The sequence below is a fragment of the Eretmochelys imbricata genome, chromosome 9 (genome assembly GCF_965152235.1).
Source record: "Eretmochelys imbricata isolate rEreImb1 chromosome 9, rEreImb1.hap1, whole genome shotgun sequence".
NCBI lineage: Eukaryota > Metazoa > Chordata > Testudines > Cheloniidae > Eretmochelys > Eretmochelys imbricata.
In genome coordinates, this window is record NC_135580.1 from 50083225 (window position 1) to 50101369 (window position 18145).

General features: G+C 51.0%; 1 protein-coding gene across 1 annotated transcript in view; it reads right to left on the reverse strand.

Annotated features, from left to right (window-relative positions):
- Nucleotides 1-2919: 2919 nt before the first annotated feature.
- Nucleotides 2920-18145, reverse strand: part of DGKG (diacylglycerol kinase gamma) — a 121890-nt gene continuing 106664 nt past the window's right edge. Inside the window, exons 24-26 of the mRNA XM_077826138.1 lie at nucleotides 10712-10832; nucleotides 8091-8151; nucleotides 2920-3018 (exon numbers count right to left, since the gene is read on the reverse strand). Of these exons, the coding sequence (XP_077682264.1) occupies nucleotides 2920-3018; nucleotides 8091-8151; nucleotides 10712-10832 (281 nt within the window). The remainder of the gene's footprint in view (nucleotides 3019-8090; nucleotides 8152-10711; nucleotides 10833-18145) is intronic.

Here is an 18145-nt window from a genome sequence, read left to right on the forward strand (position 1 = left end):
CGTATGACAGGCCATCAAGGGGCATTGTTTCTGGGAATCTATCCCTTGTAATGACACAGAGCCTGCCTGGAGAGTGAAACTGAATATTCATGGCAAGACTATTAACTTTAAAATTGACTCAGGAGCTGATGTTATAGTCACCTCAGAAGAAACTTACAATCACCTTCAACCCCTCCCAGAGCTGAAGTCACCTGACACAGCTCCGACTAGCCCTGGAGGTATTCTGAATTGCATGGGCCAGTTCACCACAGAAACAACTTATAAAGACAAAAGCTTTGCATTCAGAGTGTAACAGCCTTCTCAGCCACAGCATGGCAACCATGATGGGCCTAGTGGGAAAGTTTGAAGAACTCAGAAGATTTGATGATGTTGGACTTTTGAAAGGAGATACATTTAAGTAATTCTGAATGAAATATGATTTTGATCATATTACTAGCAGCCCAAGTTTTCCACAAGTGAATGGAGAGGCTGAGAGAGCTGTACAGACAGCCAAGAAAATCCTACAGCAGGAAGATCCATTCCTTGCTCTTCTGAGTTACAGATCAACACCAACAACAGCTACTGGATGGAGTCCAGCACAACTCCTGATGGGAGGACAACTCAGATTCTTTTTCAACATTGCAGCAGTAGTTCTATCTGCAAAGTGGACAGACATGCAGAGAGTAGCCAAATCAGATACAAAGTCTATAAGAGCTTTTACAACAGAAATCACTCAGAGAACTGTCGGGTCTAGAACCTGGTGACTGTGTTCATGTCAAATTGGATGAAGGAATGGGATGGACAACTGCAGCTGACATGAAGAAAAAATTCAGTGCCCAGATCATATGTGATCAAGATCGAGAGTAGAGAGTTCAACAGAAATCGTCAACACCTACAGTTTGTTCCTCCAAAAGAACAATCAACAAAGCAATCTCTACAGATGGCAGGTGCAGAACAAGAAGACGACTTAAGGATTCCAAACCAACCACAGCCAGCAACTACTGGACAGCCAGATGACCAAGGTGTTATGCATTTGGGTGATGCAATTAGAAAATCAGTATGATTCAGAGACACTTAACAGAGTGGTCCATACAGAACTTCCAAGACAGCAGGATAGCGTAAATACTGTAAACGGGAGGAATATAGAACTTAAAGGGGGAGATGTAATGGATGTATTATACTGTTCAGCCACTGGTGGCATGGTGTGTAAAACATCTTATTGAAATGAACCTCAGCCATACCTGGGAGCGCATTAAAGGATCCTCTGATGAACACAGCTGGTGTGTATAAGCAAGCGCTGTCACCAGTCTAAAGCTGGCACAGAAGATCTTGACACAGCACTCTGCCTAACTGCCAACCCATCAAATTGGTGGGTTTGATATTCAGGACATAGATTCAATGGGAACTAGGATGAGACCATCACACTTATGTGACCTAAGCCAAATCTGAATGCAGGTCCCCTAGGCAGGAAAGCATAGTAGCAAATAGCTTGTGTATTACAATCACATTTGAAGCCGTGTTGCTTTTGTCTCCCTTCACTGTATACTCTTTACCTTTCTTCCCCCCACCCTGCTTGCACTGTTGTGCTTTAGAAAGCAAATAACTCTCTGCAGTGCTCCTACTGGGTTGACTTTGATTTCATCCCCAGACCAGCGCCTCTTTCAAAGCCATTCACAAGACTGCCACAAATTGTGATGACTCAGCATAAGCCCTTTGCTGCATTAGTGAAGGCTGAGTGCCACATCACATCCAAAATTCAACTCAGGCCATTTGTCAGTGGGCTAAAGCAACCCTATTAAGAGTAATACTCTCCTGTAAGGAGAGTTTGGGCCTCTCTCTTAACTGGAACGGCCAGGGAAAATTGGGACGTTTCATTCCTATCAAACTTTCTTTTTAAAGGAAAAGAATCTTTTCAATAAATAGATAAATAAAAAAACACACAGGTGGGGTCCAAAATTGGATTCAGGATTCCATGGAGGCTGGCAGCCTGGCAAGGCCCATGTTTGACCAGTTATACATTCCAAGTGTTCTCTCCTCTTGTTTACCCTGAGTTTGTTTCTGGCATCCAAGGAACGGGCTCTCCTTGTGTGGCCTCCCCCGTCCCTTCTGGCTCCCTCTCTCCGAACATAGGTGGGTTTGAAACTGAATGACAAACTTGCTTCTGTTTAAACCCGCCCCCGCTCCCTCCCAAAAAAAGCTAGTGGTGGAGCGCTTTGAAACAATGAATTAGAACAGTTTGAGAAAAGGCACCATCTCCCCTCTCCTCAGTGTTGCTGAAGCTAAGACGACAAATAATTGTTAGAATGTGGAGGATTTAGTGACCACAGGGACAGGGCAATGAAACAACCACTATCCTCGGACAGAATTAAACAATAAATAAGTGACACTCAGCTTCTTGCCAGGTCCCTGTTTCACTGGCAACTTTGGGGGACAGGTGGGGAGTTAAGTGTTTAAATAAAAAAGAAAGAAACCAACTCTCATTTGCAGTGTTGGGCCAGATATTATACTCCATCCATTCCAGGCCATCTGTGCTGGTCTATTTTCAGAGGATAACAAATTTTCTCAACAGAGTCTAAGGCTTCACCAGGGACAAAACCCTTCCCTGGCACTGAGAGTTTGTTTTCACTCCTGCAATTGAGACGTTCTAGGAAAAATCTCTTTTTTTTTTTTTTTCCAAACCATCCAGGTGGTGCCTGCCAGTAGTGTGTGTGTGCACGCACGTGTGTGTACAAACTCAAACCACACCTCATTTCACATGGAACCATTGGCTGCTCTTTTCCACTTGCTGTTCAAACCACTGCCCGGGGTCTGCTGTTTCCAAAGCAGAGCGAGAAGTCAGGAAATCTGAAGAGATGAATGGTCCTTTTCCACAGGCCTTCCTTGCAGCAGTTGCCAGCGGGATGCAGCGTTGTCACCTCTGGACTTGGTTTCTTTGTTTGTTTAATCTTGAGTTCGGTTTCTTCTCTTCAGGAAGAAGAAGCTGCTCTTCTGGGGAGCGCCCAGCAACATTGGCACTTGGCTTTTGTGGGTAATTTTTATCTAAAAATCAATACATAAAAAAAAAAAATCAATAAGGTTCACCTTAAAGAAGGGTTAGTGGGGCTACTCCCCTGAGAAAAGAAAAGGAGTACTTGTGGCACCTTAGAGACTAACCAATTTATTTGAGCATGAGCTTTCGTGAGCTACAGCTCACTTCATCGGATGCATACCGTGGAAACTGCAGCAGACTTTATATACACACAGAGAATATGAAACAATACCTCCTCCCACCCCACTGTCCTGCTGGTAATAGCTTATCTAAAGTGATCATCAGGTTGGGCCTGGATTTGTGCTGGAAATGGCCCAACCTGATGATCACTTTAGATAAGCTATTACCAGCAGGACAGTGGGGTGGGAGGAGGTATTGTTTCATATTCGTGTATATAAAGTCTGCTGCAGTTTCCACGGTATGCATCCGATGAAGTGAGCTGTAGCTCACGAAAGCTCATGCTCAAATAAATTGGTTAGTCTCTAAGGTGCCACAAGTACTCCTTTTCTTTTTGCGAATACAGACTAACACGGCTGTTACTCTGTCCCCTGAGAAAGAGACTCTGGTCCCTGAGAACATGATAGCATCCATCTTGGCCAGCATGCTAGGGATGGAACCAGGGACCTCCACTGCTGCAAGGAGGAGCCTTTACAGCTTGAGCTAAAGAGCCAGGCTCAGTTCATTTCTGGATTGGACACCTAACCCACGCTGACCAGAGGGCAACAGTAGCACCAGGAGCCAATCAGCTCCTGGCTTCCTAAGACTCAAACTCTTGTAATTCACCTGACATTTTATCAGGGACAGAAAGCCTGGACGAGGTGCATGGGTTTGCATTCCTCTCTCCAACACACAGCTCTGTCCATTCATCTCTGTCCTGGTCCACATCATTCTTAAGAACATAAGAATGGCCATACTAGGTCAGACCAAAGGTCCATATAGCCCAGTATCCTGTCTTCCGAGAGTGGTCAATGCCAGGTGCCCCAGAGGGAATGAACAGAACAGGTAATCATCAAGTGATCCACCCCCGTCGCCCATTCCCAGCTTCTGGCAAACAGAGACTAGGACACCATCCCTGCCCATTCTGGCTAATACCCATTGATGGACCTATCTTCCATGAACTTATTTAGTTCTTTTTTGAATCCTGTTATAGTCTTGGCCTTCACACAACATCCTCTGGCAAGTAGTTCCACAGGTTGACTGTGTGTTGTGTGAAAAAATACTTCCTTTTGTTTGTTTTAAACCTGCTGCCTATTAATTTCATTTTGGTGATCCCTAGTTCGTGTGTTATGAGAAGGAGTAAATAACGCTTCCTTGCTATTCTAGTCTCCTCAGCAAAGACTGCCAGTCATGACAAATGGCAGTGGGCTTTTGTGATGTCAACAATGATGTCTAGGATGGATCCACCAAACACACTTCCACGGATGGGCCAAGTTACATTAGAAGCCTAAGCGCTAGAAGGCTAGTGCCCCACCCAGCAGCGCCTCCCTTTGCACCAAAACTCTTCCTGATCTGGCTCCTCTAGAATACAGGCATCACTTTACTCTTAAACAAAGTGGCTGGTTTTCAATGCCACAGGTGGAGATGCAACTGGCAGCTCTTCCAACGCCAGCCACAGCAAGACTTTGCCAGCGTTCTCTACTGCACAGCAGCGTAAAAGACTGAAACCGGACCTATGTGAGAGTAAAACCATACCCCTGGCCTTTAACCCCACTATCACATGGCTCTTGAAGGGGAACCTGTGGTTCCTGACACAGGCTTTTGAGGAAAAAGTGGAATTGCTATGGGTGAAGTTGCTGGCACAGGGGCCATGGCACGATGGAACAGTCTTGACTAGACCAGCGAGGGGTTATCTGGATGGGGGTGAATGGCTCACAGGATTCTGTTTAGCAGCATTTCCACAGCAGGATCAAGTCAGCTGAGTCCAAAACCTGAGTATTGAGTAGCTTGATAATGGGGAGCATTGTGAAAAGCACCAAAGAGATTTAGGAGCCCAGGTCCCATTTTCAACAGTGACTTAGGCATCTAAGCCCAGATCCGCCAAAGTATTTTGATCACTGAAACCAATGGGGTTTATGCACCTAGGTACCTTGGAGGATCTGGGTCTGAGGAGCTCAGGTCTCATCCACAGTCAGTGGGAATTAGACTCCTCAGTCATTTGGGTGCTTTTAGAAATTCTATCCAATATCCCTGCAGTTTAAATGTTTTTTTTTTTCTTTAAAATATGCCTTGCTGGTCTAGATGTAATAATTGAATAGCAGACGCGAGAGTTAAATGCAATTCTCCCTCCAGCCAGTGGTTGGCAGCATCCCTTTAAAGAGCCTGCTCTTCACGGGTCAGGGATATGGGACTTGGTAGATTAAGGGCTTCCTAGCTTTGTGAGTGCACGTGTGGGACGTGTCTCTTTGTGAGCTGCCAGCAGGAACCAATGCCACGGAGCAAAGGTGTGGGGTCGTTCTGGATCATACTGGGATCCTGGGCCGGGGCACTCTGGAGCCTCCGGGCCGGGACACCCACTCTCCCCGGAGAGCCGGTCCCCAGCAAGGCGCTTTAATAATCTCCATCCTCTCGAGCGCAATCACTGCAGTGAGTCTAACGTGCGGCAGTGACAAAAATAGCAGGTTGCCAGGGCTCTGAGGCCGCCCACCAGGAAACTCAAAAGCACCACTTTAGGCGCAGAGGCATTGCGTTCTCACATGGGGGGGTGGGGGCAGGGGAGAGGAGAGCTGGTGCCATGGCCCCGTTCAGGCACAGCGGGCCAGGTCATGTGTGTTCACTGTGCGGTCACATTCAGCTCTTGCAGTGGGGTCGGTGTCCTGGGATTATCCACCGCAAGGTGGCTGGATGGCATGTGCACCGCACCCTGCCCTGGGACAGAGCAGCTATGAACCAGGCCAGTGGAGGCAGCTGTGTGTGTGTGTGTGGGGGGGGGGGGGGGGGCACTGGGTCAGCACTCCTCTCCTTGCTTAGTGCCCCACACTTCTGGGGCTGGTCCCAGGCAGCGTAGGACTCTGTGTCGGCTGCAAACAGACTGCGCCGAAGGGAAGAAAAATCTGACTTGTTTGAATTAAAACGAAGGGGAGAGTTTATTGGGAGATCTGCTGAAATCAGAGCAATGCTGAGACAGCCTGTGCCTATGTGCAGTGAATCTAACCAGGAACAGCACTATGCAATGTGGGGCGAGGCTGGTGCCCTGCTTCAGAGCCAGCACTTCTTGCAGGGCCACCATGGGCAGCACACTCCGCTCCGGGGACAACAGGTTGGGGGACACTGCAGCTGGCTCAGGCGGGCGGTGACACCGTGACAAGCATTTCTTGCCTGGAAAAATCTTGGTTATGATGTCAGAGCCTTGAAGATATTGAGGCGTGTGGCAGCCGTGGGGCAGAAAAAGACACATGGAAAAGAAGCCAAAATGCAAAGTGACCTGAGTTTTCTGCTGGCAGCTAAAAGACATTGTTTCCCAAATCCTTTCTTCTCATTTAAGGCTGTGCCAACCAGCAGTGCTGGCCTGCATCGGCAGGAGGATGGGAAGGTGAAGTATAAAGCCCAAAGTTTCAGCTGTGCATTTTACTGCTCCTTTACTCTGTACAGAGAGAGCCCCCAAGGCCCCATCTGCTCCAGGGCCAGATCCCCAGCCTTGCTCCACTGAGTCAAAAGAGCTGTGCAGACAAGCACCCCCAAGGCTTGGGCCCGTTATAGCTACTTGTTTTCATTAGAAATAGCAGGAAGGAGGATCTGGACAGCGAGGCACTGGGAGCCGACACTTGACCTGGGCCCTGTACAGCTCCCAACTGAGGGAGTCACTTGGGGCACTTTGGCTTAATCTGTGCTGTCCTAATAGAGGGGAGCCAGGACCTGAAATTAGCCCCCCCCCTTTTACCCCTGGTTTATTTTTTAGCCTAGGCCTTTCAGAAACCCCATGAGGGGAGCTGCTCCCCTCTCGTGAGCACCTCCTGTTGGCTGGATGTGAACCTGCACTCTTTTCCTGGTGCCCTATTGGCTGTTATCCTCATCAGGCGGGTCTTCAGTGGATGAGCCCTCTGGCTAAGTCACACACAGTCGAACGCATGAAGGAACCCCTTCTGGGGTAACACAGTCCAACAATGGTTGACCCCTCCGGGATCTTCAGCCCCATCTCTAGGCCTGTTTAAATTCTAGCTCCTTTCGTGGGCTTTTAGTACTGAGTCTTACCCCTTCTTGGAGCATAGGCCACTTCCCCAGTGTCCGGAGGAGGGACCCGGATCTGTCCTCTACTCCAGGTCCCAGCCCAGGGACCTACAAATAGCAGCAGCCATCTACTGCTTCCTTTAATAGTTGCTGCTGCTATTCCCTGGGCCACTTCCCACATAGCTCCTGCCTCTTCACCCCTAGTCCAGGGGTCTCTCCCCAGTCTCATAGCCTGCCTCACCTTCTGGTCTCAACCAGTGACTGAGCTACTCAGGCCCTCCTGCTCCTTTTATCTAAGCGTGCTGCACTCTGATTGGCTGCTTCCCTGCAGCCAATCGAGGCAGGCCTGGAGGACCCACCTACACTGCTCCTTTTTTCTGGGGTCGTGTGTGGCAGGACCATGAGGCCTCCAGCAGGGGGCCTCAAAGGGCCCAGTGCATCCTGTCACACCCCCTAATGGATCAACCCAGACATCAGCACTCTTTCCTGCTCCGCACCTCAGCGGTACACATGCTGAAGGTCGGGACTCAAGAGCCTGTGAATTTAAGTCAAATTTTTAATGTTTTTTTTAATTAAAAGGGCCACCTGCTGTGCTCTTGCTGAGGCTACAGGGGCTGGAGGAGCGTCACACTGCTTGGGCTTCAGAGGCTTGTATCCAGCCCTCTTCTGCAGGGGGTGAGGGGAGAATTGCCAGGAGACAATGGCTTAGGGAGGTGGCAATGGGGTGATGTCCCTTCCAGTCATGGGGGAGGGGGAAAAAGAGACCCATGCAGTCAAGTATTTGAATCATGTTGGGAATTTTCTCTGGATTACAAATCCCTTCACTGAGAAAATCACCCAACCATCAGCCGCTGCTTTTGATGTGGGTCCTGTCCTGGTGCCCCTGTCCGGTCCGCCCTGCTGCCAATTGTGTACTCACTGTGCAGGGAGGCTGCATCCAGGGCTCTCCATCCACCTGCATGGGCAACAGCTTTGTTGTCCTGAAACCCACAAACAAACAAAACACAGTGTGAGAACACAGGAGGGGCTGCCTTTCTCCAGGCAGTCTGCACCGAGGGTCCTGCAGTTTATGGACCTTCCCCGGAGGAGTGGGAGGAGACACGGAGGACATGCACTGGAGCAGCTCTTAGTGAAAACATGCCCTGAACTGCAAGCCCTGGGCACATGAAATCCATGCGGGAGACTGATGTAATGCCCCAGGCTCAAGGCATCATGCCAAAAATTGCACCTTGTTTTAATGAGCTACTGCGTCTGGCACTGGATCTGATCACTTACTTTCCCTGGTCAGTAGCCTGTCCATGGATCCTCTCCACTCCTTCCTTGCACCTTTGCTGAACGCTCTTAGTTTTGCCGCTGCGTCTGTCACTGCCTCTGCCCACGGGTTTGATACAGTCATAGAGTTCAAGGCCAGAAGGGACCACCAGATCCTCCAGTCTGACCTCCTGCATAGCGCAGGCCCCCACCAACACTCAGCATCTATGCACCAAACCCAGCCGCTGACATGAGACCAAACTATTACAGCTGCCGTGACACTAGAATAGGATGTGTCATAGGCAGAGAACAGGAGGGCCCGAAGTGCACCAGTGCCCGAGGCCCACTTAGGGTCAGGTAAATGATTTACGGGAGAGAGACCCAGATAATCCTGACAAGTGACCTGCACCCATGTGCTGCAGAGGAAGGAAAATCGCCCCCTCCCCCCAAGGTCCCTGCCAGTCTGACCTGGGGGAAAATTCCTTCCCGATCCCACACGGTGATCAGTTAGACCCTGAGCATGGTGCCACCTCAGAGGCCTGGCCCCATCCAGTATCCCAGCTCCAGCCGGGCCATTCCTGATGCTTCAGTGGAAGGAGGTAAAAAAAGGTGAGGCGTTGTGGAGATGATAAACTCTAGGGGGAGATGTCCGTGGATGAGAGGCACCCCGGGCTGTAAATGTGGGCATGGCATTAGGGGTTACAGTCTGGGCCGGGGAAGGGCAGATCTGGGATCTGTGTCAGTGGGGTGGAAGGTGTGTGGGTTTTGAGTGATCAGGACTGATACTGAGATCTGAGTCTATGGGAAAGCACAGCCAAGCGGCATTTCGGCCGAGGTGGAGGTGTATTTTGCAGTCTGTAAGGCTTGGGGAAAAGGATGAAGTACTAAAATCCAGGAGTGAGAATGAAGGCGGAAGCACCCTACAGGACACCCTAATTAAGGCCCAGTAGTCTGCCATCCCTCTGACAAAGCAGGGTGTCAGGAACAAGGGGAGGCTAATGCGGCTGCATGGGAAACTGGTCACAGATTTGAGGGGCGGGAACCCCTATCCTGAAAGCGCCTCTCTCAAGGCAGATGCTGGAAGGTTATGTCACCAATGACTGGAAGGAGGGAGATAAAGAACCCGGGTCACCTATCTCTTGGGTGACTACCCTATCCACTGGGTGAAAAGTTGTAAGGGGAAGGGAGGGCAGCAATGGACACACCCTCACCGCCTCCTCCAGCCATTTTGTGAATGGCTGAAACTATTTGTATGAAATCCGCTAATAGTTTTGGGGCACCCATCCGAACATTTTTGCCCATTCAATAATGACTAATCCACAAACCAGCTATTGATCGGAAGTAAGGAAGGGGCGATCTGAACACACTTGGCCACATCCTGCAGTCCTTCCACCCTGTTTCCTGCATCTGAGTCAGTCAAACTGCCACTGACGCCAGGGCAAACTTTGCCCAAGTAAGCAGTAGACCTTCAGGCTTTGGCTCACACAATGAGTGGGTGACAAGGATGGCTTCCTAAAAGGAAGCCCAGCCAACAAATGCACAAACCCACTAACAACTATCGCTGAAGAGTCCCTGAGAACTAGGGAGGTATCTAAGGGCTGGGAAATACAACACGGCACCAATTTACTATGAAGGAGAGAAAAATGATCTTGTCAATGACTGTCTGACCGACCAACCAACCCAACCCACCTAACCAAACCATCCCACCCTAGTAAAAGAACTGAGCAAATATAAAGAGAGACACTGTGGCCAATAGACTCCTGAGCAATAAGTGGCAAAGTCTTACACTAAATATTGTCGGGGTAGCTGTATCACCATAGGTCCTAGGAGCCCTATTCATGGCCAATGAGCCCTTTGTGCTCGGTGCTGTACAAACCCCATACATAGCTCAGGAGAGAAACAAGGCAGGGGAGTAACGTCTTTTATTGGATCAGTTTCTGTTGGTGGAAGGTACATGCTTTCGAGCTTGACCCTTCCACCAACAGAAGTTGGTCCAATACAAGGTATTACCTCATCTACCTTGTCTCACTCATATCTGGGGACCAACGCGGACACAACAACACTGTAAATAAATCATGCCAGACAAGCAAACCTGCAGGAATTGGAGTTACAGGATTAGCGGGTGAAGGGGAGGCAGGTGGGGTGGTAACTGGATTTCAGCAGAGCCTCGGACAGGTGGTGGATGTAGCAATGTATCTGTTAGCATGCTTTCACATAGTCACAGCCATTTGCCATGTTCTAGCAGGCATGATTAAGAGCCGGATCAGGGGCTGAGGGCTGAGACATTACCTGATGGTGACGGATGAACACTGGGCCAGTCTCTTTCCAGCACTCTTCAGTCCGGTGTAGATCTGCCCCATCTCCATCGCTCCCTCGAGACCCACCACTTCCAGGAGCTGGTCGCTGAGGTCTGGGAGGAGAGAAAGACAAACACTGCATGTAGGGTCTGACCTGCCTTGTCCAGACTGAACTCATGTCCCCAGACATAGCCCCTCACTCAGCCTCTGGTCTAGTATTAAGTATCACTACTCATATCCATTTATTGACAGGAGCAAGACACTTTACAGAGCAGACATTTACACAGTGATCCTGTTACTCATCACAATACAGCCACCTCTGGGGTGGAACTCAGCAGCCACTGTAAACATGTCAGCAATACTGCCTAACAGTGTAGGGGCAAGTCATGAAGCCAAATGCAGGGAGAGGGGAATTTAGCTGAACAGACTGTAGCTCGCTGCCTTGGAATTTAGCCTGGGCACTGGGGCTAACAGACATTCACTTGGAGAAAGCGCTGTGAATCCCTAACAGACCTGGGCGCATTCTGCAAGAGAGTATCTCTGAACACTCAGTCCAATGCTGGGATGGTGTTTGGGAGCTCAGCAGAGAGTGGGGAAATGACTCCATCGTGTCTAGGTCTGGTCTTGCTCCCATCACCACCCCCCCCGGACCAGCTTCAAGAAGAACAGAGACTTTCCCCACACCAGTCCCCTCCATCACCATGGCCATGGTGTATAGGAGCTGTTAATGCAATGCAGCTGACAGAGGGAAATCTGTCTGGTCATGCACAAAGCAGGACTACCACAAACATGGGGTGTGCTGGGACCAGGGCTGGGCTGGGAGGGGGTGGCCTGGGGGCAAGCTCATAGCTCCCAGTGCTGGAGAGCTGCTGGTCTGGTCTGCAGTAACTTAGAGCAGCACCTGGCTGCTGTAACTTATTCCAGAGTATGTTTTGGCCCCTGGAAAGCCCATAAAGCCATCTTTGCACCCCTCCTGGGGACACACTGCAGAGCAGAACGCTCGCCTTTCCGGGCGTGCTCCAGATGCCTGTCAATCCCAGGGAACTGAGCTAGGGCCTCAGTTAGGAACAGCAGAGCTGCCCTGTGTTGGAGGGCTGCGCTGTGACTAGCCCCCGCTCCGTACAGGTCAGATACATATCCAGAGCATTTGTGCCCAGGGGGAAGACAAAACCAGGGAAAGGTGGGTTTACAGTAAGAAGCTCCACGAGAAAAGAAAATACAAGAAAAGATTCCTGGTCAGGTGTCTCAGGCAGTTGACATCCAAATGTCGTCTCTTGTTCTTTATCGTCTTCCCCAGTCCCTCCTGGTTTCCTGCCTTGGCCACACTTACAGGGGGCAGGACTAGATCCAGAAAAACAGTGACTCTCAAAAAGCCTAAGTGCTGATGGCAGAAACCAGCTGAACGTGCTCTCCCAGTGCAATGCTGGGGCAAAAGGGGCAAACGGGACCATCACAGGGGAGCAGCAAGTTGGCGCTACCTTTGCATACGGCGTTGGTGAGACCAGTGCACAAGTGCGGAATCCAATCCTATTGGCCGCTCTCCAAGAGGGATGTTGAAATACTGGAAAGGGGGCAGAGTAGAAGCTACAAGCCTGATCTGAGGGCAAAAAAACCTGCCAGACAGTGAGCCAATGAGAATACGTCTACACTGCGCTGGGGAGGTAGAGTTTTCAGCTTGAGTAAATATACCCCCGCTAGCTTTGATTGAGCTAGCCTGCTAAAAATAGCAGTGTGCCCACAGCCGCACAGGCAGCGGCTCGGGATAGCCACTCGCTCACAATCCTGCCCAACCCGCTTTAGCCCAGGATGGTGCCCATGCTGCCGCAGGCCAGTCTGTCAGGCTTCACGAGCCAGCTCAAACAAAGCCAGGGTGAGCGCGTCTGGGCCCATCCCTTGGGAATCTGTGCCAATGGTTACTTACTTCACTTATCAAAGAGACAGTTAAGAGGTGACTTGATCATGGCCTTTAAGTACCTACATGGGGAGATTTCTCACTGTTAAAGGTGGAACCAGGCTCGATGGCTGGAAGGTGAATTCAGCAGAGTTCAAATGGGAAATAAGATAACACAGAGAATAATTAACCACTGGACCAGATTCCCAAGGGATGTGTCCAATTCTCCAACACTTGGCATCACTTGGTCACCAAGTCTGGATCTGTGACTAAGAGCTTCATTCTAGCTCAGTGAGATGTTCCGGGCAGGGTGCAGGAATCAGCGGATGAAATTCTCTGGCCTTTGTTATGCAGGAGGTCAAACTAGATGATCACAATGGCTTTATTAAGATCAAAGCATCTAGTCTGGCCCCTATTTTCTCTAGCCTGTAGCCAGTCTTCGGTGCTCGCTGAATATCAGCACTGTTCTCAGTCCCAGTGGAGCAAGCACCTCAACAGCATCCACAAAATCTTTGAGAATACCTGACCCTGGGATATGCCCTGTTGGAACAAACCAAGCTGAGACCCATGTTACATGGCATTGAACACAAGTTGCTAGAACTGGGGGAACCCTTGGGAATGGGTTTCCAGGGGATTCCAGGAAGCTGCAGGGTTCTGGCAATCTGGCTGTCATCCCCCATAGACCCCAGACAACAGGCAAGTGGAGCATCTGCAGAAAGATACATGTGTTGTTTAGAGAGGTTCTGCTCCCATGAGAGATTCTTGGCCAGGTATCTCCTCACATGCAGTCTCCCGAGCAGCTATCTGGTAGCATGTGGGAGCCCGGCTACCCCTGGGATGTGTGATGTTCCCACACAATTTACCAGAGAGAACAGGCATCACTAGCCTTGATGATGGTGTGACTTGCTGCACCGGCTTCAGGGCCGTCCCTAGCAATTCTGGGGCCCTACGCAGCCCCCCTGTGGCGGGGAGGGCTGGGGGGTGCCCTCAGGCCTCTGTGGGGGGGGGAGCAGGTGGGATGGCCCCAGGCCTCTGCGGGGGAGGGGCTGGCTTGAGGGGCAGGGGGGAACCACCCCCCAGCACTCACCGGCAGCGTGGCTGAAGCCGGGTCGCTGCACTCCTGCCACCGGTGAGTGCAGGGGCCCAGCCCGGCTGCAGCACTCAGGGGAGTGGGGGCGGGGAAGGGGCGGGGCTGGGGCAGAGTAGGGGGTGGGGGCCCTGGGGAAGAGCCAGAGCAGGGGCTGGAGCAGCACACAGCTGTGCAGCGCACCAGGAAATGTGGTGCCCCAAATTTCCTGGTGCCCTACGCAGCTGCATACTTTGCGTATGGGTAAGGACTTGCTCTGCCCAGCTTGCTCTGTGGGCTGGTGCATAGGGCACTAGGGCTCAGGGCCCTCCACCTAAGAGCACTGGCAGGGAGCAGCCCCGGAAATGTCCTGAGCACAGGAATGCGGCTATCTCTGGGTGCACAAGGTGGGACAGGGAAGGCTCCCAGTGCTTCCACTTACCCCTTGCATACCTGGCCCCTGCTGCCTTATGCAGTCATCTGCACCTGTGCAAAGGGGGCGTGCGCCACCCAACTCACAACTGTCGTGTTTCACACCCACTGAACCAGGCAGGATGAGGACCTGTTCATAAACTTGCATTTATTTCTTAAGACCTTGCTGTTGAATTGACCCCTGGCAGCATAAGCTGGAATTAGCGATGGGAACAATCTGTTCAGTTCTCTGTGCCGTTCCCCGCTACATTAGACTGTCCTCTGTTTTGTCTGGTCCGTTGACAAAGACTCAGGGGGATGATGCTTTTTCCACTTCCCTCAGAGGTGGGTGTGAATGCTGCTCCATTCGCTAGGTGAGAGAAGAACTGGAGTGCAAGACGCCACATGCATGTGCCCGTACTGTGAGTGAGACAGCCTGATACCCTTGCTGAGTTACAGCTGCTATTCACCACGCCACTAGGCCTGTGCCTAGCCTAGCCGGGATGCAGTTTCTGCTCCTCCACAGCACCTGCATGTTCATCCCTGCCAACCCCACTTTGCCCCTGGGCTGCGCACTCTTGACAAAGACAGAAATGCATTGTCCTGTCTGGATTTTCAAACCAAAGCTCCCCCTTGCAGGCAATGAATGAAATGCTGATGATATTCCGGAAGGACTTCAAAGGCCGGGGTTGAAAAAGCAGCCGCTTGCAATGGCTTGGAGAAGACTTGTTCAGCTTTGCTGGGAAGAGGCTCTGGCAGTGAAGGGAGGGGCTCCAAGAAAGAGGAGGGTGCCAAGAGAGGAAAGAGGGAGGCGGAGAAGAGAAATGTTGAGATGAGAGACAAATGCTTGTTTTCTGATGAGACCAGACAGTGCTGTGGCTCTGTAAGAGCCTTTCTTCTCTGGTCAGCATCTCCCACACAACAACACCCCCTTTGGAGTGGAGGCCCCCTGTCCTCAGCCTGTGGGGCGTGCTCAGTGATCTCAGACGCCCCTTTCCTGAGAGAGGAAGAGACCACAGACTTCCCCAAACAGAATGCAATGGTCCAGTCTCTCTGCCCCGGTTCTGGCCACTCAGGATTTGGCCAGCAGGGAATTCCCCCGGCATGGAGGAGCACTGAGCAGGTGGACAGTAGTGTTGCCAGTTCTTGCACCAACTGCCCTTCTTCCTGCAGTGTGGAGGATGGGAGGGGTTAATTGGGAGCAGGGGAGCAGGTGCAGCACAGCTGCACTCCATCATTTCTCACATGTTGTGTGGTCCTGTAGGGACCACAGGTAGCTAGCAGTGGTTAGAGCAGTCCCTAAGCAGCTCTAACTTAGGCTGAAGGGCTGGGGTTGGGGCAGACAAACTATGAGAATCAGGGAATGTAACTTGCTCTCTGAAGGCCCCCAAGCCTATTTCCGTACAGCGGAGCGATGTGCTCTCAGCAACCTGCCTTGCTAAGCTAATGGGCTGATGCATTTTGTACCAGTGAGAGCTTTTTTAAGGGGTGTGGTTCACTCTTCAATCCAGTCCTGCAAGCTCCAGCAACCAGCACAGGTCCCAGGTGTCAGATCACAATCCCAGGTCTATGTTTGATAGGGTGTGGCTCAGTCTTCAGGCCAGCCACAGGCAGAAGGGGGCATATTTCCCTGTTGTGTCTATGTGGGTCTCTGAATGCATTAATGACAGGTTTCAGAGTAACAGCCATGTTAGTCTGTATTCGCAAAAAGAAAAGGAGTACTTGTGGCACCTTAGAGACTAACCAATTTATTTGAGCATGAGCTTTCGTGAGCCACAGCTCACCGATGAAGTGAGCTGTGGCTCACGAAAGCTCATGCTCAAATAAATTGGTTAGTCTCTAAGGTGCCACAAGTACTCCTTTTCTTTTTGAATGCATTAAGGAGACCAAAAGGATGTCAGGGCTGGGACTCTGTTCTGCAATCAGCAGCCAGGAGCCCTAGATAGGTGAGAGTAACTGCTGTCCAAAATACAATCTCCCACCCTGAAAATGTGGCCTACACTATTTGTTCCTGGATATATGCCCTTGCCTTTGGCTGCATTAAAATGCATGTTGGCTTGGGCCCAGCTTACCAAGTTGTCCAGCCCGCTCTGTGTAACTGCCCTTAGCATTATTTATCACTCCATTCAGCTTTGGATCAGCTGCAGAGTTTACCAGCCATGAATGATTTTGTATTTCCTCCCAGTTCATTGATCAAGAAGCTGAACAGCGGTGGGCAAGAACAGATCCCCGGGGGAAACGGCCCCATTGGATAATGATTCTCCATTAACAGTGACATTTTGATGTTGGGTATAGATGGATATTGATATCAGTGGTATGGCAAGGCACAGAGAAGCCCTGTAGGATGCAGCTACATGGCATCTCCCTGGCTGAGGGCAAGAGGAGACCGTCCACCATACCAACAAGTGTCCTGCCTGCACCATGCCCTGGGCTGTAGCCTGACAGAGAAGTGCAGGGTCTGCGTTCGTCTCTCAGGCCGCTTGCTCACAAGAGGCAGTTCTGATACTGGGCAGCCGTTGGCAAAGTGCCCAGGAAGAGTGGGTTCATTTAATAGCCAACTTAGTGCCGAAAAGTCACACTAGGTAACTGACTATAAATGGGGCTGGGACAGGATGGCTGGAGAAGGATGCAGACGTCAGTCTACCTAGGGCAGCAGGGTCCAGCTATGGAGCAGAAACGGAAGAGTTCAAAGCTGCAAAGTTCTCGCTTTGTTTCTTTGGCGGGGGCAGGAGGCCCCTGAATGGAGGAAGCCAGTGGACTTCGAACTCTCCAGCCTGACCCTGTCTGTGTTTCATTCATGCACAGCCTGAAAGCTCAGTCACATCCAAGATGTCCTGCCTTCCCCCCGTAGGAATCCCACCTGCACCAACGGTGCTATTAAGCCGCTCTTGCCCAGGGACGGGCCACACGATATCAAAGCTGATGAACTCTCCTCAGCAAGGTTCTCCTGAAGACCTTGTGCCTTTAGTTGCTGTTCACTGGGAAAGTGGATTGCGTTTTAGAAGCATTTTTGTAGCTGTACAGAGGAACAAACAGCGACAGGAACTCACAGAAACAGGCTGGCCAAAGAAATCCAGTAGCATCTTTATGATAACTCCTGAGCACTAGAGAATGCTCTGCACTCTGCACTGCCTTGTGCTGGAGACTCTCCAAGGGGGCTCACAGCCCCACTCTGCTCTCTTTGCAGGGCACATCTCACTCCCAGCACAGCTGACTTCCATACCACATGCTGCCTACAGCTCCAGGGTAGGGAGTGTGACCGGAGCACACTGAGCTCCAGCTGTCTCCGCTGAGGATCTCTACCAGCCTCCTGGCTGCTACTACTGCTTACCATTAATGTTGCCCAAGGCAATAGCCATTCAAATTGTGGGTTGTCCACTGGCCCAGATGTGCATCCTCTCCTGCCTTGCAGGCCTGGTTCCTGGGAGACTGGTGAGTCAAAGAGAACCACTCTGCAAACATCACGAGGGCTGGTCCATCACACCAGGAGGAACACTCTGTTGCTTCAATTGTTCTCCTGAGGCAGCTTCCTCTTAGCCGGACAACTGGGGTTATCGAGATGCACAACACCATTGAGCCAGTGACCTCAGGTACCCCCCTGGTTTTGAAGCTGAGAACCTACCAACAGAGTAGTTGTGAGTAGGTCTGCAAATCTCCTCGAGCCAGGCAAACCTTTGCCATTACCAGCTCCATGGTCTCCCCAACAGACACGAGTGCGAAGGTGGATTTCACGTGGTATATCCTTAGCCTGCAGGTGAGAGCAGGTCTTCTCAGGCCAGCTCTCGCCTCCTGTAGCACCTGCACCTTCCCTAGCCAACCACCGAGGTATGGCGAGATGTGAATTGCCGGGATGAGTGACCATGATGGTCACTGGGTATGGACTCGGGGGGCAAAAGAAAAGCCGACCAGTAAAGCGCTGTACTTGTAATGATTCTCCCTTGGGCAAAAATGAAGGTGCTGCCTGCGAGCTGGCCTGACGGACATGTGGACGTAAATGTTTGGTCCCATGGGGCTTTAGATGCTGTGGCTGAGTCTAAGGGCACTGCTCTGAACTTGCA